This window comes from Myxocyprinus asiaticus, chromosome 29, assembly GCF_019703515.2.
Source record: "Myxocyprinus asiaticus isolate MX2 ecotype Aquarium Trade chromosome 29, UBuf_Myxa_2, whole genome shotgun sequence".
NCBI classification, from domain to species: domain Eukaryota; kingdom Metazoa; phylum Chordata; class Actinopteri; order Cypriniformes; family Catostomidae; genus Myxocyprinus; species Myxocyprinus asiaticus.
The window spans coordinates 29246470-29273953 of record NC_059372.1 but is presented as its reverse complement, the minus strand read 5'-3'; the positions used below and the strand labels follow the sequence as shown (position 1 = coordinate 29273953).

The 27484-nt window shown below is 39.1% G+C and overlaps 1 protein-coding gene across 4 annotated transcripts; it reads left to right on the top strand.

Annotated features, from left to right (window-relative positions):
• Positions 1-379: 379 nt before the first annotated feature.
• LOC127420372 (syntaphilin-like) lies at positions 380-27198 on the top strand. Of its 4 annotated transcripts, XM_051662609.1 has the most exons (7): positions 380-527; positions 11465-11619; positions 12413-12487; positions 17979-18095; positions 20354-20461; positions 20568-20717; positions 21748-27198. In XM_051662609.1, the coding sequence occupies exons 2-7, from the start codon at positions 11576-11578 to the stop codon at positions 23390-23392; spliced, it is 2139 nt and encodes a 712-aa protein (XP_051518569.1). In that variant the 5' UTR covers positions 380-527; positions 11465-11575; the 3' UTR covers positions 23393-27198. The 4 variants fall into 4 exon arrangements, with proteins under 4 accessions (XP_051518569.1, XP_051518570.1, XP_051518571.1 ...); XM_051662610.1 differs by lacking the exon at positions 12413-12487; XM_051662611.1 differs by lacking the exon at positions 17979-18095.
• The last annotated feature ends 286 nt before the right edge of the window (positions 27199-27484 follow it).

The window sequence follows — 27484 nt, the reverse complement described above, 5'->3', positions numbered from 1 at the left end:
CCTTAGTGTGAACTTTACGTCCTAACTTACGTGAGAACTTACACACAGCTGGTGCAACCCCTGGTGCATGCTATTGAAGGGATCCTCACAGCCTCGTTTTCATTCCTGTCAAAAATGTAATATGGCGCTACTCTGAATAAGATCAATTTCATCTCAATATGAAATGAATCTTGCACTATTTAAAACATTGTGCCTGTGTTAAACTGCATTTTTTACTCATATTACCATTTCTAGAAACACCAATTCTCTGGTTATGTCCTCACAACTCCAAGTGTTACGGTGTCCTTTAAGGAGATCATCGTAAAATTACGCGTCTGCTCTCATCTCGCCGCTCGTCTTCCTTCACGGGTCTCTCAAACAAACCTCACGCGCTAGAATCGCCTCACCCGCCCCGTCGACTCGCCCTCCCGAGCAGCGGTGCACCGCTGCGGCGGAGTCCTTGACGGGGACGAGTAGCAGGGTAAACACGACAAAACACCGCAGCTTTTATGAAGACAAGCAGATTCTTGCCGGAAGGCGGCAACCAGGTGAGAAAAATGTATTTTTGCGTTGTGACGTGACGTGCAAATCGTGATGCATCGTTGTAGCGAAAGACTCCTACATTTCCAGCGTGTGTAGGACACGCCAAGGACTGTGACGTGCCAGGTAACCGGTGGATATGATATCTGGAAGTAAATCGATTTCTTACATTTGCACGTTAAATGTTTGCACCGCAAGATTGGGTTTCGGTCTTTAGGGGTGTGTACGCAGAGCAGATGTTTTCCTGCATCGAGCATGCGTGTGCATCTTGCGTTTGTTTTTGTTTTGCCAATATTGTGCCTTCATGTTATTTTAATCTAGGGCTGTTTTTTTTATTTTATTTTTTATTATTATTATTATTATTATTATTATTATTACATATATAACTGAAGATTATTTTCGGTTCCCTAGTCTTGCTAAGCTGCTTTAATGTCTGATTGGGTTTCAGCAACTCTCTTGCGCTGTGAGTCGTGACAGAGACAGTGTTTTTTGCGTTGAACGGCCTAGGGTGCATGATGACCTTGCATCCCCATAAGGACTTGCAGATTGCGGAGAAAATGTACTTAAAAGGGGATTTTGGGGGCCCCAGAATGATAATAATTTGCTGTCTTTATCACTGCAAAGCAAGTTAACATATAAGCAATATTTCCAAGTACATGTCTCAATGTGGATCACTATTAATCTCTTTACTGTCTCTGGCATCTCAACAATTATCACTCCCTTCATTGCACAGGATGTTGTTTTACTCCTCTGAGCTTTCTCAGTATTGCACTGTGAGCCTTGCTTGCCTTGCCATAGTGTAATGTCACCATGTTGTCTGTCTCACCACATACACATAAGCAAAGTAAGCCAATCACACCACTTGTAGAGCTCATCTTCTAGAATAGTGGATGAATTGCTGTCTCCATGGCGACTCCGCCATATCCTCTAAGCATGCAACCTAATTTTCCAAAGCTTTTCCTACCCCAATGGTTTCAACTTGACAGCCACTTGTGCTTTTGCCTCTAAAAGTGATAGTTCACCCAAAAATTTAAATTCACTCATTTACTCACCCTCATGCCATCCCAGATGTGTATGACTTTCTTTCTTCTGCTGAACACAAATTAAGATTTTTAGAAGAATATTCCAGCTCTGTTGGTCCATACAATGCTGACCAAAGGCAGCATAAAAGTAATCCATAAAACTCCAGTGGTTTAATCCATGTCTTCTGAAGTGATCCAATCGGTTTTGGGTGAGAACAGGGAATGGCAAGATGGACAATAAAAAATTTTGGTCTGTTCTAACCCAAACTGCTTGTATCGCCTCAGAAGACATGGAGTCTTATGGGTTACTATTATGCTGACTTTATGTGCTTTTTGGAGCTTCAACGTTTTGGTCACCATTCACTTGCGACCTACAGAGCTGAGATATTTATCTAAAAATCTTCATTTGCATTCAGCAGAAGAAAGTCATACACATCTGGGATGGCATGAGTGTGAGCAAATTATGAGAGAATTTTCATTTTAAGTGAACTATCCCTTTAATGTTTAATTATATTTCACTCTGTATGTGTGCAGGCAGTAAATGTGTGCAGAGCCATTGCAGCTGGTTATCCTTTAATATACTGGATGTCTGGTTCCCTTATTGTTATTGCTGTTGAAGTATCTACTGTTTTGTATAGGTTCACTTTAACTGATTGCACTGATTACAACTAAATTTGCAGACACTTCATCAAACCACATGCAGAAGATTTTCTGAAGAACATATGCTGTGTTGTTCATTCACTTGAGAGCATGTATGCTGTATTAGCTACACTGCATTCATCCATCCACACTGGACACATTCAGCTATATCCATTGATGATTCACTGCTCTCTTATGGCTCATAAGGGATGACTTGATGAATGACTTCATAATCTGATTGCTTCTTTCTTCTAGGCCAGCTCCTATTATATGTAAAACTTAAAGAAATAGTTCACCCAAAAATGATAATTCTCTCATAATTTACTCATACTCATGTCATCCCAGATGTGCATGACTTTCTTTTTTCTGCTGAACACAAACAAAGAATTTTAGAAGAATATCTCAGCCCTGTAGCTCCATACAATGCAAGTGAATGAGTGCCAAATTTCTAAAGCTCCAAAAAACACATAGAGGCGGCATAAAAGTAATCCATACAACTCCAATGGATTAATTTATGTATTCTGAAGCTAAACGCTAGGTGTGTGTAAGAAATTAGGGGTTTAACGGTTTATCGTGGGATGATGCATCACGGTTAAAACATTTGACAATAAACATCGTGGAGATGGGACGGTTTCTAAAAATTATTTGAGCAACTGTTCTATCCAATACTACGTAACGCAGGCATACAAATGGAAATCGCTTCATTGGACACAAGGAGCTCTAAAATACGATTGCACACTAGCAGCTACAGGTGTTGTACGATGAGTTCAGCTGAAAGTGAAACCAGATGGGGGAGAGAGACGCGCCTTTTCAGCGCGAGGGATCAAATGCCCGTGTGAAGTGCTAGACTGACCTGCTCTGACAGCACGAGAAAATTCAAGTTTACAGAGGTTTAAAGAGATTGTCATATTAATCTACTATATATAATGCTGAATATTATGTATAATAATGCTACTGGTGGAATATAATCCTAATGTCAAATGTCATGTCTAATTTGATTTCATCAGTAAATTATTATTTAACTGCATAAGCATGCACTTCCATTAATTATGTATTTTTGAAAAGAATAATTAGATGTAATCAGAGACAAAACTATTTTAGAAAAATACAATTTTAATTTAAAATATTTTAAATGTTTGTAATCAGTAACAGTGTGTAAGCAGCATATGTATCTAACATAATTTTGTATTTTCAGAAGCAGAATTATCAGCTAATATTTCCATTTGGTGTCACCATTGCCCTGTTCTGGCTGTTTTTAGTCCCAGTACATCTGATGGCTCATTTAGCAATTTTAAGAACAGTACTTTTAGCTACATTTTTAAGGAAACAAACGGCTTCGCATATGTCTATAAAGAACTAATAATACATTTAAAAAAAAAAAAGTTCAATCTTTTCTTGATTCAGGCTTAATTTAAAGAATCGTGAAACTAACCGAACCGTGAGATGAGTGAATCGTTACACCCCTATAAGAAATAGATCAATATTTAAACCTTTCTTTACTAAACATTCACGAGGGTCGAGGTCACGCAGCCTCTCACGTGTGTTGGCAAGTTCACGCAAGAACTGACATGTGAAATTCGGAAAAGCGGAAAATACGCTTAATAGATCAAAAAATATGGAAGCACAGTGTTGTTTACAACAAAGGAGCGCAAATATTCATAGATGCGCTGCCGAGCATTCATCAAGCGAATCTCCGCTCTCTTCCTAACAAAACGGACGAACTACATCTCCTCACCCGTACAAACAAGGACTTTTCAAACTCTGCTGCCTTGTGCTTCACAGAAACCTGGCTGAGTGAAACCATTCCGGACAGCGCGTTACATCTGCCGGGCTTTCAGCTGTTCAGAGCGGATCGTATCACGGAGTTAACGGGGAAAACGAGAGGCGGTGGAACATGCTTTTACATCAATGATAGTTGGTGTACAGATGTAACAACGTTAAAGAAGATGTGCTGTCCTAATTTGGAAGCGCTCTTTATTAACTGTAAGCTGTACTACTCGCTGCAGGAGTTTTCCTCGTTTATTCTGGTGAGTGTGTACATCGCGCCAAACGCGTGTTTGAATGCCGCACTGCAACAGCTGGCTGATCAAATCACAGACACAGAACAACAATACCTGGACTCAGTTATTATTATTCTTGGGGATTTTAACAAAGCAAATCTCACACGTGAACTGCCCAAATACAAACAACACATTACATGCCCCACCAGAGACAGGAACATACTGGATCATTGTTACACAACAATAAAGGATGCATATCGCTCTGTCCCAAGAGCAGCTTTGGGACTCTCTGATCACTGTCAGGTTCATCTTCTTCCAACCTACAGGCAGAAATGAAAATCAACCAAGTCAGTAGTAAGGACTGTAAAAAGATGGACCAATGATGCAGAGCTGGAACTACAAGCCTGCTTTGATTGCACAGATTGGAGTGTTTTTGAGGCTGCAGCCACAGACCTGGATGAGCTCACAGATACTGTTACATCATATATCAGTTTATGTGAGGATATGTGCATTCCTACTAGGACTTATTTAAAGTTCAACAACGACAAACCATGGTTTACAGTGGAATTCAGGCAGCTTCGTCAGGCCAAAGAGGATGCTTACAGGGGTGGGGATAAAGTCTTGTACAATCAGGCCAGGAACACACTGAACAAGGAAATCAGAGTGGCTAAAATAAGATACTCTGAGAAGCTGAAAAACAAGTTTTCAACTAATGACCCTGCATCAGTGTGGAGTGGCATGAAACAACTCACAAATTACAGGACTCCTACCCCCAACCCTGTGGTAGACCAACAACTGGCTGATGACCTGAATGTGTTCTACTGCAGATTTGAAAGGCCCAATCTCACACCCCACACCCACTCTGACCTTCATTTCACACAAACACCAACACCTCCTGCAACCCCCCTCTTCACCCCTCCTGCTACTCAAACTAAACTTAAGATCTGTGAAGATGATGTGAGCCGGGTCTTTCGGAAATAAAAGACGAGGAAAGCTTCAGGCCCAGATGGCATCTCACCAGCATGTCTTCGATCCTGTGCTAACCAGCTGGCCCCCATCTTCACACAGATCTTCAATAGATCACTGGAGCAGTGTGAAGTCCCATGCTGCTTCAAACACTCAATCATTATTCCTGTCCCAAAGAAACCAAAAATCACAGGACTTAATGTCTACAGACCTGTCGCCCTGACATCTGTGGTCATGAAATAATTTGAGAGACTGGTGTTGGCCCACCTGAAGAACATCACTGGACCCTTTCTAGATCCCCTTCGATTTGCTTATCGAGCAAACGGGTCTGTGGATGATGCTGTCAACATGGGATTGCATCATATCCTGCAACATCTGGATAGACCAGGGACATATGCAAGGATCCTTTTTGTGGACTTTAGTTCGGCTTTCAACACCATCATCCCAGCTATACTCTAGAATAAATTACACCCAACTCTCTGTTCCCATGTCTATCTGTCAGTGGATTAGCAGCCTTCTGATGGACAGGCAGCAGCTTGTGAGACAGGGGAAATTCACTTCCAGCACCTGTACAATCAGCACTGGTGCCCCCCAGGGATGTGTGCTCTCCCCAATACTCTTCTTCCTCTACACCAATGACTGCATCGCCAAGGACCCCTCTGTCAAGCTCCTGAAGTTTGCAGATGACACCACTGCCATCGGCCTCATCCGAGATGACGATGAGTCTGCATACAGAAGGGAGGTTGAACAGCTGGCTGTCTGGTGCAGTCAAAACAACCTTGAGCTGAACATGCTCAAAACGGTGGAGATGATTGTGGACTTTAGGAACACCCCAACACTGACCCCCTCACCATTCTAAACAGCACTGTGGCAGCAGTGGAGTCATTCAGGTTCCAGGGCACTACCATCTCACAGGACCTGAAGTGGGAGACCCACATTGACTCCATTGTGAAAAAGGCCCAGCAGAGGTTGTACTTCCTTTGCCAGCTGAAGAAGTTCAACCTGCCACAGGCGCTGCTGATTCAGTTCTACTCAGCAGTCATTGAGTCTGTCCTCTGCACTTCAGTAACTGTCTGGTTTGGTTCAGCAACAAAATCAGACATCAGAAGACTACAAAGGACAGTTCGGACTGTTGAGAGGATTATTGGTTGCCCCCTGCCCCCCCCTTCAAGAACTATACACTTCCAGAGTGAGGAAAAAGGCTGGAAAAATCACTCTGGACCCCACTCACCCTGCCCATTACCTTTTTGAACTGTTGCCTTCTGGCCGACGCTTCGGAGCTCTGAGCACCAGAACTGTCAGGCACAGGAACAGTTCTTTCCCTCAGGCTATCCATCTCATGAACAGTTAAAATTGCCCCATTGAGCAATAACTATGTGCAATACACAGTTTAGTCTTTTTTATATTTATCCAACACATCCAACCTCTTCTGCCATTTCATTCCTCTGAAGAAAAAAAACAAAAAACATTTGCACTGTACATAACAGATTTGTATTAGATTTGCACTACGTACGTGTATGTGTGTATGTATGTATGTATGTATGTGTGTGTCTGTGTTTGTATTTACGTATGTGTATAATAATTTTTTTTTATTATTATTATCTATGTCTTGCTGCTGTTTTTGTATTGTTGTACACTGGAAGCTCCTGTCACCAAGACAAATTCCTTGTATGTGTAAGCATACTTGACAATAAAGCTGATTCTGATTCTGATCTTGGAACGGTCAAACAAGAAGATCTGTTTGAAGGCAAGTGAATGGTGGAGATACCTCAGACCAAGCTCTTTGCTCAAACCAATGCATAAACTGCTTTTGTGTGGAAACAGTATCGCAGTCCATAGGAACAGCTGCTAATAAGGTATCTACATATTTTTGCAGAGGAGGCTTATGTGCTTACGTCACGCGCGAGGCAGTTTAAACGCTACCCTCGTCAACGAGCTGACCTGAAGCGAAGATATTTTAAAAAATAAAAAAAAGTTTTAAATATTGAACTATTTCTTACCTAGCGTTTCGCTTCAGAAGACATTAATTAATCCACTGGAGTTGTATTGTAGGAGAATATAGTTATACCCAGTAGTGTTGTCATGGTACCAAAATTTTGGTAGTCGGAATCTAACTAACTTAGATTACAGAAACAACCATAATTATAGGCATATGCAAATGAATTGACCTCATCTTTACAGGCTTCTGGGTTAACCATACAGATATTTACGGAAATTATCAAAATATAGTGAACTGTTGATCTACACAGATGATGTTATTTAGAAACAGAACATTGATTAGCTGGAACCACAAAGTCTCAGTTGGTCTGTAAATATGAGTCAAAGGTATTCATAAATCCAAAAGGACTTTTCTTCTTTTAGACCTGGGGCCAAAGGGTGACTGATCATTTCACCCGATCATCTGGCTCCATCACTCCAACAATTCCTGTAATCGATTTAGATAAAGACTATAGGAGAGATTGAGAAATACAAATAGGGAAAAAGAAAACAGTGCATCTTAAGAGAAAGAAGAGACTGTAGTTTCTTAATGTTGAATGTCATCGAGACCCAGGCTGAATGTTTTTCTTTTCAGCTAGAACAAAAACATTGATAACTCAAAGCTCTCACGTACACAATTTTAGGGCCTGAGAACTGCTAGGTGAAAGGGGAGGTTCATTATTTACCAAAGACACAATAAAACTCTTGCTTAATTTTGATTAATGATCAATTGAATTAATTACAACTCACATGTTTATCTGTTCTTTGGGAGCCGGGCTAAATAAGTAAGCACTGTTTCCTGCATTCCTGATATAACTCAGACTCTCAGTCACACCTCAGAGGACAAATACACGAATGACCTGTACCATTCATATATTATAACATAACCTGAATAAATGCACATGATTAAAAAAGCTTTGATTTACTTTTTGATTATAATGATTGTTAGTGAATGTATTCAACTCATCAATAGGCAGAAGAGACCGGGTTAACCTGCCCCATCAGTATGGATTACTTTTATAATGATTTGGCATCCAATCAATTCAATCATCAATCATTCATCAATTTTATGGACCTACAGAGCTGAAATATTCTTCTAAAATTCTTTGTTTGTGTTCAGCAGAAGAAAGAAAGTCATACACATCTGGGATGCATGAGGTTGAGTAAATGATGAGAAAATTTTCATTTTTGGGTGAACTATCCTTTTAAGGTGCTAATTGTCCCTGTGGGTTTAATCAGATTTATTTTTCTTTCTTTTTTAAAAAATTTAAAAACATAATATAAATTGAACATTTGTTTTGTATTTCAGCCAAAAATTAGAAAACAGATTTTTTGTTTGTTTTGTTTAATGGAAATTGACAAATAAGCTTGATTTGTAAATGTTGCACTCATAATTGTTTTTATTTTTATTTTATTTTTTATTTTAAAAAAAATAATAAAAAAAAAAGGACCTGTTTGCTGAAAAATGTGTCCATAGTGTAAGTGTGCTGGGATAATTGTGGATATAAGCAACCATTTGCCAACCATTTTAGCACTATTATGATCTATTATCTTCTTTTACTAATTGCGCCACTGTATCAAGCAAAGCACACATGCTGTGAATCAGACTTTGTATTTGCATAGGTTTTCAAGCACATTGAATAATGAAGAAGCCTTTTGTAATTATTATTATTTCATTTGTTTTGACATTCTAGGCTTTCTCTAAATGTAATATGACACTGCAGTAAGGCTAATTACCACCACCAAGTTCTCAAATTGACAAACAAATCCCTGTTTTCTTGATCTCTGCTATAATTCGATATGAAGAACTTAAAGCTGAAGTGCTTAAAGGGATATTTCACCCCAAAATAAACATTCTTGCGTAATTTGCTCACCTTCATGCTTCAATTCCCTTGTGTCTTCCAATGACATCATATAGTAAGTCTTTATCAAATGTTGTTTAATTTATGAGCCACCCACAAGATCCAAACAAAACAAAAACAAACAAAAAAACATTACCAGAATGCATGCTAAATTCTGCTGACACGTTGCTGGCAACTACACACAATCCAGTTATGTACTTTATACTGCACTAATACTCAAGAGCAGTATATTAGGGTCTGACTCCTTTTCTTAATTAGTCATCTAAATATTCAAATCATGAATCACCTAACCATATATGGTTTGCAGTTGAGGATTTTATGACAAAAATGTTACTGTGCAGAAGGAATAGAACATTGGAGAGACTAAGACTCTAGGCTTCTGCATTGGTGCAAATTTCAAATAGATAGAATGTTTGTTTTTTCAGGTCTATCAGCTGCAATCTACATAATGACTCGCACTGCACCAGAGGGCAACTACACTGTCCAGATACTGACTCAGCGGTTGCACATTTTCCAGCAAAAGCTGCTTGGTATCAGTTTTGTTAATTTTTGTCAACCAACCAAACCCATGAAACGTTTGTCTAACCAAACCCACACTGTAAAATAATCAGCTCACTAAAATTAAACACTTACAGGAAAAGAAAACCCAAAAATGAAAATTATGTAATTATTTATTCATTTAATCACCCTCATGTCGTTCTAAACCCATGTGATTTACTCTCATCCATGGAACAAAAAATGTGATTGCACTGGGTTTATTTGCCATCCTGTAAGTGAATAGTAACTTTAGTCTGTGAAGCTTGAAATAGCAAACAGTGCACACCATGCAATATTTTTCACTCTGTTACTCACACCCTACTACGTTATTATATCAACACACTTTTCCTATAATGTTTTATTTGAAAAAGGATACATTTTAATGCTTGTATTACAGACCCACCTACATTTACACACTTATTCCAACATCATTAGCTTCGCTCTAGGTCACCTGATAGAGTGTTGGACTTTGGACTCGGAAACCGAGCCTCAAGCCCAGCCAAGGACTCTCGAAACAAAAGTGAAAGTGAAGCCAAATGATGTGGTTGCTTCAGTAAATGTGCTATTCATGTCAATTTTCTTTTGTATAGGTTAGGTTTAGGTGTTGGTTTAGGGTAAGATGTCTCATTTATCTTTTAAGACACTATTGGTTAGGTTTAGTTTAAAGTTTAGGTTAGGGAGGTACGTTTTACTCATTAAAACATCCATCTAATATTCACCTTAAAAACCTTGTCTGATTACAACATCATTTCACTCTCTGTTTGGCGCCCCCCGCAGGACATTTCACTGGGAAACTGCACCCAAACGTATAATGAAGCACGTAACTTTGGTTTGCAAAAATGTTGCCTTTTTCTCGTAAATTTCATGAGATCAGGCTGGTTATTTGTGCTTAAATCAAATAATGCACCTACGTCGATAACAACAAACCTCATTGGTTCTTATTGCGTCTTGTTACCAAACGTGCGACTTAACAGAATTGAGTAGAAGTGATAGAAATTATTGTGATGAGAAAACAAAGATGCCATATCATAATGATGAAAATATATTTTACAGTGTATGAAGAATTTAAAAGAAAAACCTAAAAATCTAAAGACATCTTGGTGGAAAGGTCTTGTCATTAATAAGGATATAATTGATTATTATGGTTATTTATAGAGAGGGAAGAATAGGTTTCAGATTGTTGTGCAGTGTTGCTGATACTGAGCTGTGCCAACTGGTGTGTTTAATTATTCAAGTCAGTAATCCCCTCTTACCCTCACCTTCCCTTGTTTGTCTCTTTCTCTCAAAATAGCTATTATGCAAATATAAAAATGACTTTAGCTTTTTTGGCTGAATGTAAAAGTTAAAGCTCTATTATCACTGTTGATCAGCGAAGAGTCAGAGACCAGCCAGTCTGTGTCAGCACAAAGCTAAATATATTAGAGCTCAACGTGCACTGCTGTTTCCAGCTCTCAGAGTGAAGAGGTCAATTAGATTAAGAAGAGACATTCTTATGTTCATTTCAAAACTATTAAATACCACAAAAGAATGGGAATTATGTACTGACAGAAAAAAGGAAAAAAAAAATTTCTTATACTTTAGCACATCTTCAAAGTAGCCACCATTTGTGTAGTTTACAGTTTTGCACACTCTTGGCATTTTCTCAACCAACTTCATGAAGTGCCACCTGGGATTATAAACAGTACCGATCCCTTGACACTTGTTGGCTGCTTTTCCTTCACTATCCACTCCAACTCATCCATTAATACATGGGCACAATTTTTATTTGTTTACAAAAGTAATTTCTAGCATTCAAGCATAAGCCTTTAGATTAAAAGGTTAAGATCATGAGAAACAAATACAGTCCAAACTTTTGACTGGTAGTTTATGTAAGACGAGTTAATGAGTTAATATGAGTTTGATTTTCTTTTGCGAAACCGATCTTTTCTTGTACTTTATTCAGACTGGCTGCAGCTGAGCCTTTCAGGCTGTGTTGAGAGGAAAAAAGAGAGGGAAACACAGATCAAGAGATCCAGCTGTATAAGGAGAAAAGAGGGAGACGGCTGCTGACTCAATGTCTTCGCCTTCAAATAAAAGATCTGGTTCTGGAACACGCAAGTAAGGCACATTTCTTTTGTCTTTCAAGATGTTTTGTTTGATACTGTGAAATCTAACCCATCCTGCTGCTGTATAACTCTCTTGAACACAGAACTGTTTAGCTCTTTCAATTTCTGTCTTTTGTCAAGATTTAGTTCACCCAACAAATGCCAGGTTGTATAAAAAACTGCTTGGATGGCGAGTACAGAAGCTTTATAAGCACATTACTATAGCAGGATATTAAATGTAACGGCTATACAGTAGGTATCACATTCTAGAAATAAATATAGACAGATGGAAGATAGTAGCGGGTCAAAGTTTAACGTCCTTCCCTCTTTTATCTGTCTTCCGTCTCTCCTTCTCTTCCTTCCAACCTTCCTTCCTCCTTTCTTCCTTCTCACCTTCCTTCCTTCCTTTCCTTTCCTTCCTATCTTTTCTTCCTACCTTCTGTCATTACTTCTTTCCTTACTTCCTTTCTTCCTTTATCTGTCTTCCTTTCTTTTCTCCTTCCTTCCTTCCTTCATTCATTCCTTCCTCCTTTTCCTTCTTTCCTTTCTTTCCTACCTTTCCTTCCTTCTTTCCTTTCATCCTTCCTTCCTTAATCTGTCTTGCTTCTCACTTTCCTTTCCTTCCTTCCTTCTCTCCTTCCTTCATTCCTTTCTTCCATCCTTCCTTCCTTCTTTCCTTTATTCCTTTCTTCTTTCCTTTCTACCCTTTCTTTCTTTCTTTTTTCTTTCTTTCGTGCTTGCTTGCTTTCTTGTAATATTGCATTAGAGCCCAGCTCTGTGCCTCTGTGTCATCTCTGTTTCCTCAGATTCAGCCTGCTGAAGGCCCTACAGCCTAAGCATCGTTTGAAACAAATGGTGTCGTCTCCCACTGCATCCCCTGTGTGAGACTCTGAATCAGTACACTACAGTAGGACATGACTAGTAGAATACACCGCTGCATTAGGCGTACACACTCAGCCCCAATGTAAAACCAGACCACTACCCACTAACACTCAGTACGTTTACATGCGCTTTTAAAGTTTGATTTCATTTGGAATAAAACAACAATTTGTCTTTCTAAAATGCGATATAAATGCTTTAGCCTGACTGAAATCGCACTAGACTAACAGACTTGGATAATGTAATCGTAGCTCAACTTTGTCCAGCATGTATGCTTGTTAATCAGTTCACAACTGGCCTTGGCATTGTGCGCATATATGCTCCGAAAGACAGCCTCTTTAACACTACATCAACTGTTGTTCTTCCTTCAAATTTCCGATTACACAATATGGAGGGCTGCCCCTGATAGTCGACTAAACCTTAGTGGATGAGAAGAGTTTTGGTCCACCAAGTTTTGATTGGTCGGTTGGTCACAGAAAAAAAAACTCCACAGGAAACCGACAAACACCGGTATTACCGCTGGTTGGACGTTAGGTGGTACTATGGGGTAATTTTCATTAAGCAGGGTTAGGGTTAAGCCTACACAATAAAGCAAGACACCTTGATTTCAAACTTTGAACTTTATTTTTTATTTAACTAAAATTCTAATGAAACTGGAAAAATGTGTGTTGTTCAACTTTTTGAAAGATGGCTTTACATCAGTTATCAACATCTCTCTGGCAAAGAACCTGCTTCATCTGTGCATTCTCTACCAGTCGGGTATTTCGTTATCCGGGAAAATACATCATGCGTGTGAATAAATTCATTTTGTTCCCTCCTTCACGATATATATATATATATATGTATATGTATATCGCAATATCCAATTACATCGGAAACCCCTGGGCTGAGGGATCGGTGAATATTCTTGCTTTAGTGATTTTGCATTGAAAATTAAATTAATTTATTTAAAAAACGAAAAACTTCAAATACATTTCTAAATTCAAATTGCACTCCAAACGAAACGAAAAAGCAAATAAAATAATGAAGTGGTCAAATAAATTATATATATATATAAGCAGGGTTTTTCCTGGCTTAAAATGAGGCAGAGGTGGTACCATCCTGATCATGTGCACACATACACTTGTACCATGCCTTCCACTGGCTGAAACAAACACTTACAAGCAACATACACTATATTGCCAAAAGTATTCACTCATCTGCCTTTAGACACATATGAACTTAAGTGACATCCCATTCTTAATCCATAGGGTTTAATATGACGTCGGCCCGACCCTTTGCAGCTATAACAGCTTCAACTCTTTTGGGAAGGCTTTCCACAAGGTTTAGGAGTGTGTTTATGGGAATTTTTGACCATTCTTCCAGAAGCGCATTTGTGAGGTCAGACACTGATGTTGGACGAGAAGGCCTGGCTCGCAGTCTTCGCTCTAATTCATCCCAAAGGTGCTCTATCCGGTTGAGGTCAGGACTCTGTGCAGGCCAGTCAAGTTCTTCCACACCAAACTCGCTCATCCATGTCTTTATGGACCTTGCTTTGTGCACTGGTGTGCAGTCATGTTGGAACAGGAAGGGGCCATCCCCAAACTGTTCCCACAAAGCTGGGAGCATGGAATTGTCCAAAATCTCTTGGTATGCTGAAGCATTCAGAGTTCCTTTCACTGGAACTAAGGGGCCAAGCCCAGCTCCTGAAAAACAACCCCACACCATAATCCCCCCTCCACCAAACTTCACAGTTGGCACAATGCAGTCAGACAAGTAAAGTACAGACGTTCTCCTGGCAACCACCAAACCCAGACTCGTCCATCAGATTGCCAGATGGAGAAGCGTGATTCGTCACTCCAGAGAACGCGTCTCCACTGCTCTAGAGTCCAGTGGCGTCGTGCTTTACACCACTGCATCCGACGCTTTGCATTGCACTTGGTGATGTATGGCTTGGATGCAGCTACTCGGCCATGGAAACCCATTCCATGAAGCTCTCTACGCACTGTTCTTGAGCTAATCTGAAGGCCACATGAACTTTGGAGGTCTGTAGCGATTGACTCTGCAGAAAGTTGGCGACCTCTGCGCACTATGCGCCTCAGCATCCGCTGACCCCGCTCTGTCATTTTACGTGGCCTACCAATTCGTGGCTGAGTTGCTGTCATTCCCAATCACTTCCACTTTGTTATAATACCACTGACAGTTGACTGTGGAATATTTAGTAGCGAGGAAATTTCACGACTGGACTTGTTGCACAGGTGGCATCCTATCACAGTACCACACTGGAATTCACTGAGCTCCTGAGAGCGGCCCATTCTTTCACAAATGTTTGTAGAAGCAGTCTGCATGCCTAGATGTTTTTTATACACCTGTGGCCATGGAAGTGATTGGAACACCTGAATTCAATTATTTGGATGGGTGAGCGAATACTTTTGGCAATATAGTGTATGTTAGGTCTTCTAATAATTAGATTATTGAAGAAAATGACAATTATCAACTTACAGCATATTTAATTAAAAAAGCTGTTCAACATTAAATTAATTCAATACAACATAACAGCTAATGTGTTCATTTATAGTTAACAAACAGCAAACTTGATTAACCTCTTAAACCGATAATAAGATCATCTCTGATCTCAGGTATGTGGGTGGGGATGGTGGGAAGGGACGATGTGTAAAGACCAATCGGCCACTGTTTTACAGCTTGGATTGGACTGATGGCTTAGATTGACAGGTCTTGATTTACAATGCGCACAACTGAAACAGTGCTGGATCTTATTACTTGTTACTTATTCTATGTAATTATGTTTCTGGTTTATTGTGGCATTTACAAATGTAAGTAGTTCTTAGGTTCAGTAAAACCCTCAGATCACTTGTTTGGAGAGTTTTTTGGACTTTTAATAAGAAAGGCTTCCTTGGTTCCAAATGCCATAACTTGCTTTGAGATAACAATACAAAATTTTGCCCAGATACATTTGACATGATTGTAGTCATCATGTCAAGCATGAATAATTAACAAAATGAATAAATAAACTGCATCACTTTCTCAGCAGTGTTGTAACATAAGAGCCTCCAAACATGAGATGTACATGTTAGCATTTTTGAGAAAATCAAGATTATGCGTGGTTAGTCAAATTATTTGTAATATTAATTTGATAATAATAATAATAATGTTATACATTAATGGGAAATTAATGGGCGATTACTCTGACCATCGTCGATCCCCGAGATCATCGTCTGTCGGCACAACCCTAATGTGCATTTCTCTCTATAAATTAACAAAATGTTCAGACAGTCTCTTTGCTGGTTTTTCCGAAATATTCAGAATCATTACCGCTTTTGCCGTTGTCACTGCGGCTCACTTTGTGCGTGAGCTTGTAAAGTTTATATTTTAAAGGCTCATTATTACGGTTTAGTATTTCTCTGTAATGTAGAACAGTGTTAAAATGTTATAAGTAACATTGCTTTCTCAGCCCTGGATTTTCTGATGCCCCCAATATATTTATATTTAAGTAATTAAATTAATATCATAAACATGCGACTAGTCGACTAATGGCTTAAATTAATGCCTACTAGTCAACTAGGAAAATCTTTGGTCGGGGGCAGCCCTAATATTATGTCATATATACTTGGACTGACAGATAAAGACTGAAGCTCGATTACGCCAAATCCGCTGTATTATAATTGTGACTGTAAACGTAATGAATGTTTTTGTTGAGTATCTGAGAGGTATGAATTGTGTTTGTTGACACAGTTCTGGTGATTGTGCTCACCTCTCAGGTCTTTGAAGCTTGGAGAAAGAGCTAATGGATTGGAGTCACACAAGATTTTCAGTCTCTAAGTGGGAATTTGTCTGTTAAGAAACAATTTGGCTCTTGTAGAATTTAGAATCTGTGAGACTTACAATGAATGCAGTATTGTCCCATTTGCGATTCTATTGAGTGTGTATGGCATTACACTAGGTAGTTTTCATAAAGGCACATAAAATAACACCATATTCATTACACTGCATTACCTGACTTTTCCTCAATTAGTTCATCTCACTGGACACATGATAATCTTCCCAAGTTTGTCCAACTATACTAGCTGCTGTTTTCTTTTTCTGCCTCGTCACTCCTTGCTATCAGTAATGATAGCAAAGCTCTTCCTACTACCTCTCTACAAGCATGTTTCAGCTTTTTCAATATGCTTTTCTTTCCTCTGTTTTGCTCTCAGCTTAACCATGACCTGCTTGCTTTCATGGTTAGGGCAGTTCAGCAACCCCTTTACAAACCACCAATGGTGGTCCTGGTGGACAGTATTTAAGGTGGTTTGTCACTCTCAATGTGCTGTTTTTAATTGGTCAATTTTTATGTAATGTTATTTTATTGGATGTCCTGAAAAGTCTCGTAGATATTGACGAAATTATATCTCCACGAGTACACAATGCTATTTTATATACTTTTGCCAACTAATGCATATAGACTTTTATACTACAATAACAGGAACCTTATCCATACCAATTATTGTTGCTGATTAATAATTGTATTATTTTTGTTTCTGTTTGATCTCTTTGATTTTTTTTAAAACAGCCACCAATTATCTGTGTTGAAGCTGTAAATAGTGGTCAACCAATGTGAGTTCTGATACTGATATGTACTCAAAATTAACCACAAAAAATTTAAAACAGAAATAGTTTATTATCCATTTACAAGGCTGTTGGTAGATTTTGGAATTGACACAGGGAGGAACTAGCACACTTCTGTAAATCAGGCTGGTGCCAAAGTATCACTAGCTTCAAAGTTAGCCATCCTGCATGTGACCCCACCTCAAATTGCACCACTCTGCAGCACCTGAAAAGGAAATGCTTTCATTCGAACCCAAAACTTAATTTTCCAAAGAGAGAATGTTTCTGGGGGATTAAAGAGTTGTTATACTCTAAGCTATCCCTTGATCCATATCTCCTAGAATATGACAGGTGATTGCATGCTATTTTGTTTAAATGTAATGAATTTGGAAAGGCTTTGTGAAATAGGAACTTTCCCTGAACAATACAGCATGAAACTGCATGTTCAGAAGGGCTATATTCAGGACTTCTTCTCCCTTTTATATAAAAGAGGCATTTAATGCTAGTATAGATGAAGGAAATGGTATAATACTGTCACACAGAATCTGATTAGCCTTTGTACAATACGTCCAGCTGTCTTTGGTTTCTTTTTTCTCTTAATAAGAGAATAAAGTGTGGCAAACGGCTCTAATCCTACCAGCCCTGTGCTAGTGTTTCTGACAACGCGAATTAATTATAAGAAGCTCCTTTTATCTTGATCACTTTTATCCTCTGGCTGCTGACTCAGTTAATTAGTCAGACAATCTGTCTAATAATCTGTCAGATCTCCAAGCTGATCTACAACATGTCAAAATGAAGCCAGCTTCATCCACGGTGCAAATTATTAAAGTATCATATGATGACAGAATTTAGGCTTAGGAAGCTGTATGTGCTGCCCTGTGTAATGATGCCTTCTTGTGTGTGGGTCAGTTTTGACTATTGCAGGTTTATAGAGCTAGACTACACACCCATGGAGTCAGGCATTATGGTCTCTATGAGACAGAGCAGAGGATTTCTGACACCAAAGTCCCCGGAACACCACTGTCGGTCAGCACTCCATTATCCCACTGTCTCTCATCAGTTCTGTCACTTTTTCTCTTTTTATCATTCACTTCTCTTTGTTCTTTGTGTGGCATTGTTTTGAGCATGGATTCAAGCTCTTTGACCACAGCACTTTAAAATTCACCTTGAAGACACCCTGAAATGAAAATTAGATTTGTATGGCTTTTAGTCAATGTGTGTTCGCTTTGAACCCATCTACTGAATATAGGCATGTGACGGTATACATTTTCATGTCACGATAATTGCTGAAGCTTATATCACAATATACGGAATTATCATGGTATTGAATTACATTACAAAAAATGGGTTAAACGATAAACAAACTTTGTTGTTCTCTTAATAAAAAGTTTATAGGCTAATGTTGAGGCTAATGTTAAAGTAAGGCTAGACTAATTTTATTAGGCTAGCTTCTAGGCTACAACAATAGTATGCATGTATTTTTCTGGATAGCAAGCAAGTTACTAATGTGTAGTTAGGTGCTAGCTACAAATTTAATAACCACAAGTTCACTCACACTGTATGGCGTTGCGTTCCCACTTGAACTTAATATTGAAATCAACATTGTACCTCATTGCCATTATTTATTACAGGACTTAGTATTAGTTGATAATAAATGTATTTTAGTTGTTACCACAAGGCGCAAACAGAGGCGCAAAAAACATATATGCAAGGTATGCAACGCATGGGGCGCCATGTAAAGGGGGGGGGCTATCGATACTCGCAAAATTAATGGACAACACTCCAACACCCCCCCCACACCTATTTAGTTTCATATACATGCACAGATGTTACTGTGTAGCTTGTGGAGTTTTAGCGAACTGCTCTTCGGCCACTTGAAAGCAAGAAACACATTATCTGCAAATGGCAACAACAGTTAACTTTCTTTTTCGTCTTAGTTGTCACTTAGCTGGTTGTGTTTAAAGTGTTGTCTCTTATTTTTCAATAGCAATTTGGAAAAATGAGCAGAACTGTCACAACTTACCTGTCCCGCAGATGAGCGAACATTTTGGAGGTGTTCCCTCGTTTCGCTGCCACTTTTCTGCATGTTTTACAAAAAAGAGAACCATTTTTTACCAACAATCCCTCTGTATTTTTGTGGAACCCAAAATACTTCCACACTTCCAACTTTTATAAGGTGGATCAAGGGTTTGGCTGTGTTCCTCCTTCGTCATGCTTCTCATTCATGTTGGTTTAGTTTACAAAAGAGTGCGCATGTGTCATTTGTGCCACATACACGCAGTGTTGTGAATCTTGATTCGTTGATGGGAAAAAACTATTGTATGATCAGAAAAATCTAAACAATTTGGCTAAAAGTTATCTAGAATTATTTACGGTATTTTGAAGTGCCCACGATAACAATATTGTGCATGTTAACTGCCGTAATATACCATATTATATCTGCATATGCTTGTGTACAATGACAAAATAAATATTTTAGCAGATAAACGCATATAAAATTGACTCTTTCTCGGCCTGGACAACAGATCAAAATATTGACGACTAATGCTGCATTACACAGATTTTGTCTCTGAAAAGATGCTCTCTAAAATGAGAATGTACTAAAACCTGCTAGCAAGTAGCAAATCACGGTTCATGACTGACATTATGAAAGCCACAAAAAAACAACTTCCTGTTTCAGTTGGAGATATATAAACACAGGAAACTGTGCTCTCAAGCCATTTCATGGGGTCTTCAAGCTTTCAGCTATTTCATTGAATTGGAGCTTAAAAGCTAAACATTTTGTGTCAAAGTTAAAAGTTGCAGATTGATGACTAAATGTGGAAAGTGAATCTAGGCTTTCATCAGCATACTGGCTCTAATACTGCTGTCTGTTTCTGTTTAATCAGCTGTTTTGGCCTTGCTTTTGTTTCTGTCTCATAATTGATCATTGAAGGATATTTAAGGTTATAACATTTTGTCATCTGTCTCTTTCAGCACACAATACAACTGTCTGTATTCCTTAGCAATTTGTGCCAGTTTTTACATGACATCTATTTGCTTGTTGTTTGTGTTTATAAAAGATGCAAGCTCCAGTATAATGTGTGATCTTCCCCCATTAAGACTGTTGACTCTGTGTATAGTAGCATGTTAGTAATTTTGTATTATTGGTGGGCATGTTTGTTCGTGATCGCGTTCTATCGGATACTTTTTGTTGGTTCATGTGAGTGTATGTTTGTGTCTGTCTTGTATTTGTACCTGCCCAGTGACGTGTTCTGCTGTAACGTGATTTTGTTATACTACAGACGGAGTCCAGCACCTGTCAGTAACCGTGATCCATATGGAAATGCCTCTCTCAGTAGCAGTAGCAATTCAGGGTCATGCAGGGGCAGTGATGGAAGCCCAACCCATAGGTGAGATACACTTTACCTGTAAATCAATGACACTTTGATGAACAGAATCTCCTTTGATCATGTATGGGCGTTGACATTTATGTCCTACTTTTCGCTTCTAAATCAGGCGTAACTTAAAACACACCTCCTGCAATGATAACCATGGTATCCGGCCTCCTCCACCTGAGCAATACCTTACACCTCTGCAGCAGAAAGAAGTGTGTATAAGACACCTAAGAGCACGGCTTAAAGAGACCATCGACAGACTGCAGGACAGGTGAGGCATGCAGCCTATTGAAATGCATCATTTGTAGCATGATGGCTCATGCTTTGATAAGCAGCTGCTTTAAGAAGCAGTTAATTAAATGAATTAGTGATTCCTATTGATGATTTCCAGTCCTTGTAACAATTACAGATCTGCCTTTGAAATTGCAAACAGCTGAATATTTGCATTTATTCTGTTTCAATTTGTCATTTATTCCCCTGTCATGCACATACACTCATGTCTAATGTAATTATGTATTACTTCTAAGTTGTTTGTTTTAGTGACAGATACCATTTGTCTAATATCAAGAATCGTAGAAGTATTAATGCAGCTGTTTGTAATCTCTGTTCCACTAGTGGCAACAAATGAATCACAAAAATAATGATGTTTCTGAAGAGGTTTCCCAAACACTCCCTTCTTTTGTCATTGTTTGGACAAACAGGAAGTCCCGCACCAATGTTGCTGTGATGAAATGCTCAAACAGAGCAATATTAATAGTGCCATAGAGCCACAGTGTTTTCATCTTTCAAGGAAATCAGCCTACGAATGGCTTTTATTTGTCATCATTTGACCTCAACCCTTTTGCACGTATTATCAAACCAGTGTGATTACACTAGGCTGGGCTCAGACCCATATGATTAAACTGGTGTGATCTGCATTCATGCTGCTGTTTACCAGCAAAGAGTGATTGAAGCGGTTGTCGTAATGTATCAGCTGCTCAAAAAGTCTTTTCACCATTACAGTATCTTTAATTTTATGTTACATACATTAAAATAATCACCAAATAAAAGCATAAAGCTGTTACTGTCAGAACACACTGTTTAGATGCATTAAAGAACTCACCCTGAGGGATCCGTCAGTACCAGAGAAACTCATGTGCAAAAGGGTTAATCTGGGATAGAAAAAATTACACACTTTGCTTTTCTATGATTCTAATCTTTCTTTCACCTGCCTATTACTCATTGGCATTGCTTTTTTTCTTTTCTTTTGACTGTCTGTTCTTTTTCTCACACATTCCTCTTCTTTTTCCCTCCTTCCTTAGAGACACTGAGATCGATGAGTTGCGTACTCAGTTGTCTCGTATGCAAGAAGACTGGATTGAGGAGGAGTGCCACCGTGTGGAGGCCCAGTTAGCTTTGAAAGAAGCTCGCAGGGAGATCCAGCAGCTTAAACAGGTTGTCGATGTTGTCCGATCCAGTCTGGGAGACAATGACATAGGGGTGCAAAAGTGCTTCCAAGACATCAACCTCCAGAACCACAAGCTGGAGACTTTATTGCAGAACATGGAGCTGGCTCAAACCGGGGCTGTCAAAGCAGTAGAAACCCCAGGAGGTGGAGGGTTGGTGGGGGCAGGGCTGGAGGTCAGCGAGGGTCTGGCGGAGTCATCTGATGGCTCTCCAGCTCGCTCGCTAACTCGCAGCTCTACCTACACCAAGCTGAGCGACCAGGGCGGTCCGGAATGTGGCGGTAACGAAAATGGTTGTGACGTTCCATGTTTGTCAGGCGAGGGCACGCAAGACAGCGGGTTTGTTTGCAGTGGAGAAAGCGGAAGAGGAGCCAGCAAGGCAGACCTTCTTCTGGAAGCTGCGTTTCTGTCTCAAGAGACAGCCTTGCTGCTCAATGCGTACTCTCGCCTGCCACACTCCTCCACCTATGAGGGGCTCTGCAACAGCGAGCCCAGAGTAGTGCCACTCCGCTGTAGCGGGTTCGAGACGGGGTCCAGTGTGAGTCTTAGTAATCCCTGTCTATCGCACCATCATCTATACCTGCACCACCTTCGGGAGCAAGCAATTCAAACCGACTATGACCATGACCCAGCCTCGCCTCCTGCTCATGGACCCAGTACATCCTTTAACTCTGATCTGGACACTATTGCTGAGCGCACCTTCCGCTCTCAGGCCTGCAGCCCAACCTCTACCTGGATGTCTGACGAAGGAGGTGACCTGGAATCAGTTGCAATGGAATCCGCTGTTACAGCAACAGTTGCCACCACAGCATCTATCATCATGGAATCTATTTCCACTAAGTCTGCTCCGGTTGTTACAGTGCAGTCTTGGGGACCATCTGCATCTACTGCAAAAGGATCTGTGTCTCTAGCACTGAACACCACTGAGACCTCTGTCATGGAGTCTACTGTTTCAGAGTTCTCTCCAGTTTTACCAGTCGTCACAACTGCTCTGACCACAGAGACCACCGAATCCCCAGTTACCAACTTGGTTTCACCTCAGCCTAGCAGAGACCCTTTGCTAAGTCCTGGCAATTCCCCCTGCTCGGCACAGTCATCGGTTGGGAAAGAAGAAGGGACCCTCCCACAAACAACTCAGCCTCGTAGTGCACTGTCAGAGGCTGGGGTTATGGGGGATCATGTTATAAATATAGGTGCAGATGCTGATGATGAAATCGATGAGATTGCTACAGACAATGAGTCAAAATCGTCTGGATGTGGTTTACCTGCAAAGAACTACTGGAGCCGCCACTTCCTTGTGGATTTGCTTGCAGTGGTTGTGCCAGTGGTCCCCACAGTTGCGTGGTTGTGTCGGGGCACACACCGTAACAGTCAGCCAATGTACCATATTGGTTCTCTTATGCGGGGTTGTTGCACTGTGGCCCTACATTCTCTACGTCGAGGAGGAGGTCTTCGGCACTACCCCGCAGGAGGAGGGGGTCCGGGGGGAATGAACATATGAGACCAGTTCTTCACCCTTGGGAAGCTTGGAAGGGTGGTTAAAACATTTAAGAATTGAGACCGAATTAGTGCTCTCTGTTGGAGCTGTCCTCCTCTGTACACTTCTCTACATAAGAGGATGAATGAGTAGCACACCAAAACTAAAAGTATGACGCTCTTGTCGTTCTAGAACTTTCACCTCTTTTCCCACAACTGCTACCCTGAGTAAGGAGGAAAGTCTATGTATTCTGAATGATGGACTGACACAACATGACATTGACTCAGCTTTGTTAGTGACACTAGATGATCCCCTTTAATAAGATTGTATTACCATTATTCTGTGTAAAGGGACACAATAAGTGATGGGAAGGATCTGTCCTTTTGCTTGTCCCTCTCACTGTTACTGGGAAGGGTTTGTGTACTGTTTGTGTGTATTAATACATCTAAGTGAGTGTTTGTGTTATGTACAGTGCAGCCAAAGTACCTGGATAACTAATGGCCATCATTGTAGCTGTATGTTAGTGAGATGTAGTTAGATGTCCCATCACTTACGCCTGTGTGACTGCACTGTGTGACACTGTGCAGTTGTCTTTCTCCTTAGGAGCTAGGCAAGCACCTGCTAAGCAATTTATATGCATTGCATATACCACTAGTGTCCTAGATAAACGCTGTCACAAAATGATATATATTCCATCTGGAGTCATTAGAAAATGTATATCTTATTCTAGGCTGAAGTCAGTCATTGGGAAAGTTTGATGCTGGTTTAGAAATGATTCGTAAAACTGGATGCTAAATCGTTATTTTAGAAAAGATTTAATATTAACAGTAAGATTGATTCAGCATTTAGACAATGATCAGGGTTAAAGGACTTTAATAGTGTCATGGAAGCTTTCTCACCAGAAATGATTAACATTATTTCCATTGTTAATGTGCTGATTTTACCATGGTTTGTGTTCATGATTTTCTAACCATCTAGAAATACAGTCTTAGCTCAAAAGTTTCAGTTTCGGTCATATAACGAAAACTGCATTTAGCACATTAGCTTGGTTTAGCATTACAACTAGTGCTGTTTCTGAGCTAGTAAGTTACATGATACAAAACTGAGTAGGTTTAAATTAAAAATTCAAGTAAACAAAGGATATAAAGAGCAGAAAATCACAACACAAACATTACAATACATTTATAAAATATATTTTTTAAGGTTTTTCCAAACATTTGGCCACAACTGTTTGTTCCCTGTGATGTTTATAAATGTTGACCATTTACTGTATATGTTGACTGACTAAGGGGATGGGTGACATTTACTGACTTGTTGATTGCACTGTAATTCACTTTATAAGCAGTTACTTGAAGTATACTTGAGAGTGTGTTTCTGTCTATCCAAAAGCCAATGCATATATGTGGATTTGTGGTTCAGGGTTAGGTTTCACCATTTTGAAAGAATCATCAGCTGGATACATTTTGATTTACAAATTCACATTGATGTCCATTCATAATGTGTATAAAATTGATTCAGTGAGAGCTGAATCAGCCAGATGAACACTAATTGTTTTGTGCTGGCATGCACTTCCTGTAGTTATTTATGTTTCATGCATTGTCTTATTTTCTGTCCCTCTAAACAATTAAGAACAGCTGCTTTTCTACCTCCATTTGGAGGGTATGTAGTCTGCATTTGATGTTTTAATGTTCTAATAGTCTGCTGATTTCTGTAGAGAATTTGTGTGGTGTCTGCAGGGTTTTCTGGCATCCGCTTTTTCCTTTAACTGCTTGACAGTCTTGATTTGTGCTTTATGCGGTTTCAAGCGCTTACAGATGTATTTAATTTATAGTCTAGTCCCTGCACTCTTCACCTCATTCCAACTAAGCACTTATTAAAGACAACTTTACAATAGATTACAAGATATGAAGGAACACATGTTCCTTATATTTTTTACTTGTTTGTCGAGGCTATGAATGTGGATAGTTTGTTCGGTCTCTTGGTTTATCAGAAAATATCTCTTGAGATTAAATGAGAATCAAGTGGTCTTTGAAAACTCTGGAGACAAAGCTACTCAGAGAGTAGGACGTTTGCTCCAAATAAAATCGCTATTGTCCATTTGTTCAATGAATTGTTCGTGAATAACATTAGCTATTTGGCCAAATGACAAAAGGTTTGTTGTTTTAAAGTTTTGAATACATGTTTAAGTGTCACATAAGGCCTTGATAAGATTGTCTTGAATTTATTGAAGCCATATTATAGGCAGAGTTGTATATGTTGGCCCTAAATGCTGATAAATTTGAGTAATAATATTTCTATTTAATGTTACATACAGTTGTATAGTAATTTAATTCATGCAGCAGAGAGGGGATCTGTGTGTGTACAGGTTTCACTTAATTTGTGAGTGCCAAATATTTGAAAATATCCTCACTAATATTGAGAAACTTGTTGAAAATCCACTAGTGAGGACATTTTAGATGGTCCTCACTAGTACAAAAAGGCTCATAAATCGGCCAAATCATGTTTAGCTTTAAATCTACAGATGTGCACAGGTTTCTGTGAGGGTTAGGTTTAGGGAATAGAAAAATATCATTAGCCTGCTATGAAATCAATGGACATCTATGAGATGTCCTCACTTGTATAGTTAAACAAACCTGTCTGTGTGTGTGTGTGTGTGTGTGAGAGAGAGAGAGATTTAAAATATGAAATTCATGACTGGACATGGATTAATTTGTTTTCATGAGTCACCTTGCTTTGGATGTTACTTCTTTCCTTCGATGAACATTTTTATCCACAGACTATTTGGATTTGAACACTATAGAGCCTCATCCTCCATTAAAAAGTCTATAGTTCCAAATTCATGCTTATATTTTCCCACTTGATCGGGTTAGAGACTTTCTTAGCATATTTTTCAGGCTTAGGCATTGACAGTTACAAGGTTCGTGTCAATGATCAACTGGGCTTAGCATTAATATAGAGTGTTTTTTTGTTATCACAAAATGTGCCATAATAGATGCATTCTCACATAGATATACAATGATGGATCTCTTGTAGAATTATTACTCAAATAACACTTTTAGGCTAAAATTGCAATGCTTAAATGTTTTAGATACAAGGAATCAAGTTTTTCTTTACCAATATACATAAAGACCACTTTTTTAACACTATATTCATGCGATTATCAGCCAATCGTTTGGCAGCAATGCAATGCATAAAATCATGCAAATACAGGTCAGGAGCTTTAGTTGCCACATGACTGGCTAATCACATGAATAAGTAGGTGTACAGGTGTTCCTAATAAAGTGGTCATGAATGTATATCACATCCAAATATGATTTGATTTTGTATACATCAGTACTGCTTATGTTATGTATTCTGTTTAGGTTCCAGTTACTTAATATCAGGTAAATGTTTAGCCTTAAAAGTCAACTTCATAATAGAAATACTTTCAGGAATCTATGAAGCTAGCAATTTGTTACATACTGTAAAAGTGAGTTGCATCAGTAGCTCTGTATCTGTTTAGCAGGATTGTATGACTGTGCCTAGAGGATTACATCTTACATGGGACAATTTTTTTATGCTGGTTTTGTTTGATCTTTAATTTCCAAATAGCGATTCCAATTGTTTAAATTTTTCATCTGGCACTTTCATTTTCTTTGTTAGTCACTATCAACCCACTTTGTGAAACAAGTCTTGTAAGTCTGTAAATGTATCATAGTGTCTATTAATATTTTCATGTAGAATAATATTTTAATGGTAAAAATTAGTGTGTGCAGACATCACAGCAACACAGCTCTTGACCCTCATCGCTCTGTAAAAGTATCTAAATTAAACAGCATGGTGAACAAAGACTTCCTTTGTTTTCAGTCTCTTTCTCAAGCATATCAACACATTAGCAGTTCAAAACCTTTTTTAAATGAAACAATGAAGTAACTGATGGTGCTGCTGCAGCATTTAAACTGTCAGCTGAATTTTAAAAGGGTCATATCTTGAAGAATCAAATTAGTAGAAAAAAAAGGGAAAAAAGGTAAAGAAAAATTAAATTGACTTTTTGGTGAAAAAAATATATATACTTGCTTTAAAGCAAGTAACTTATTTATAATTCATGATATGACCCCATTAAAAACATGTATACTG

Bases quoted from the DNA above. Each gene is read 5' to 3' on its own strand.
- LOC127420372 (XM_051662609.1), top strand. From the start codon at position 11,576: ATGTCTTCGCCTTCAAATAAAAGATCTGGTTCTGGAACACGCAA. The intron at 12,488-17,978 runs GTGAGACTCTGA...TGTGTGGGTCAG, and splicing joins TCTCCCACTGCATCCCCTGT to TTTTGACTATTGCAGGTTTA. The intron at 18,096-20,353 runs GTCAGCACTCCA...GTTATACTACAG, and splicing joins TCCCCGGAACACCACTGTCG to ACGGAGTCCAGCACCTGTCA.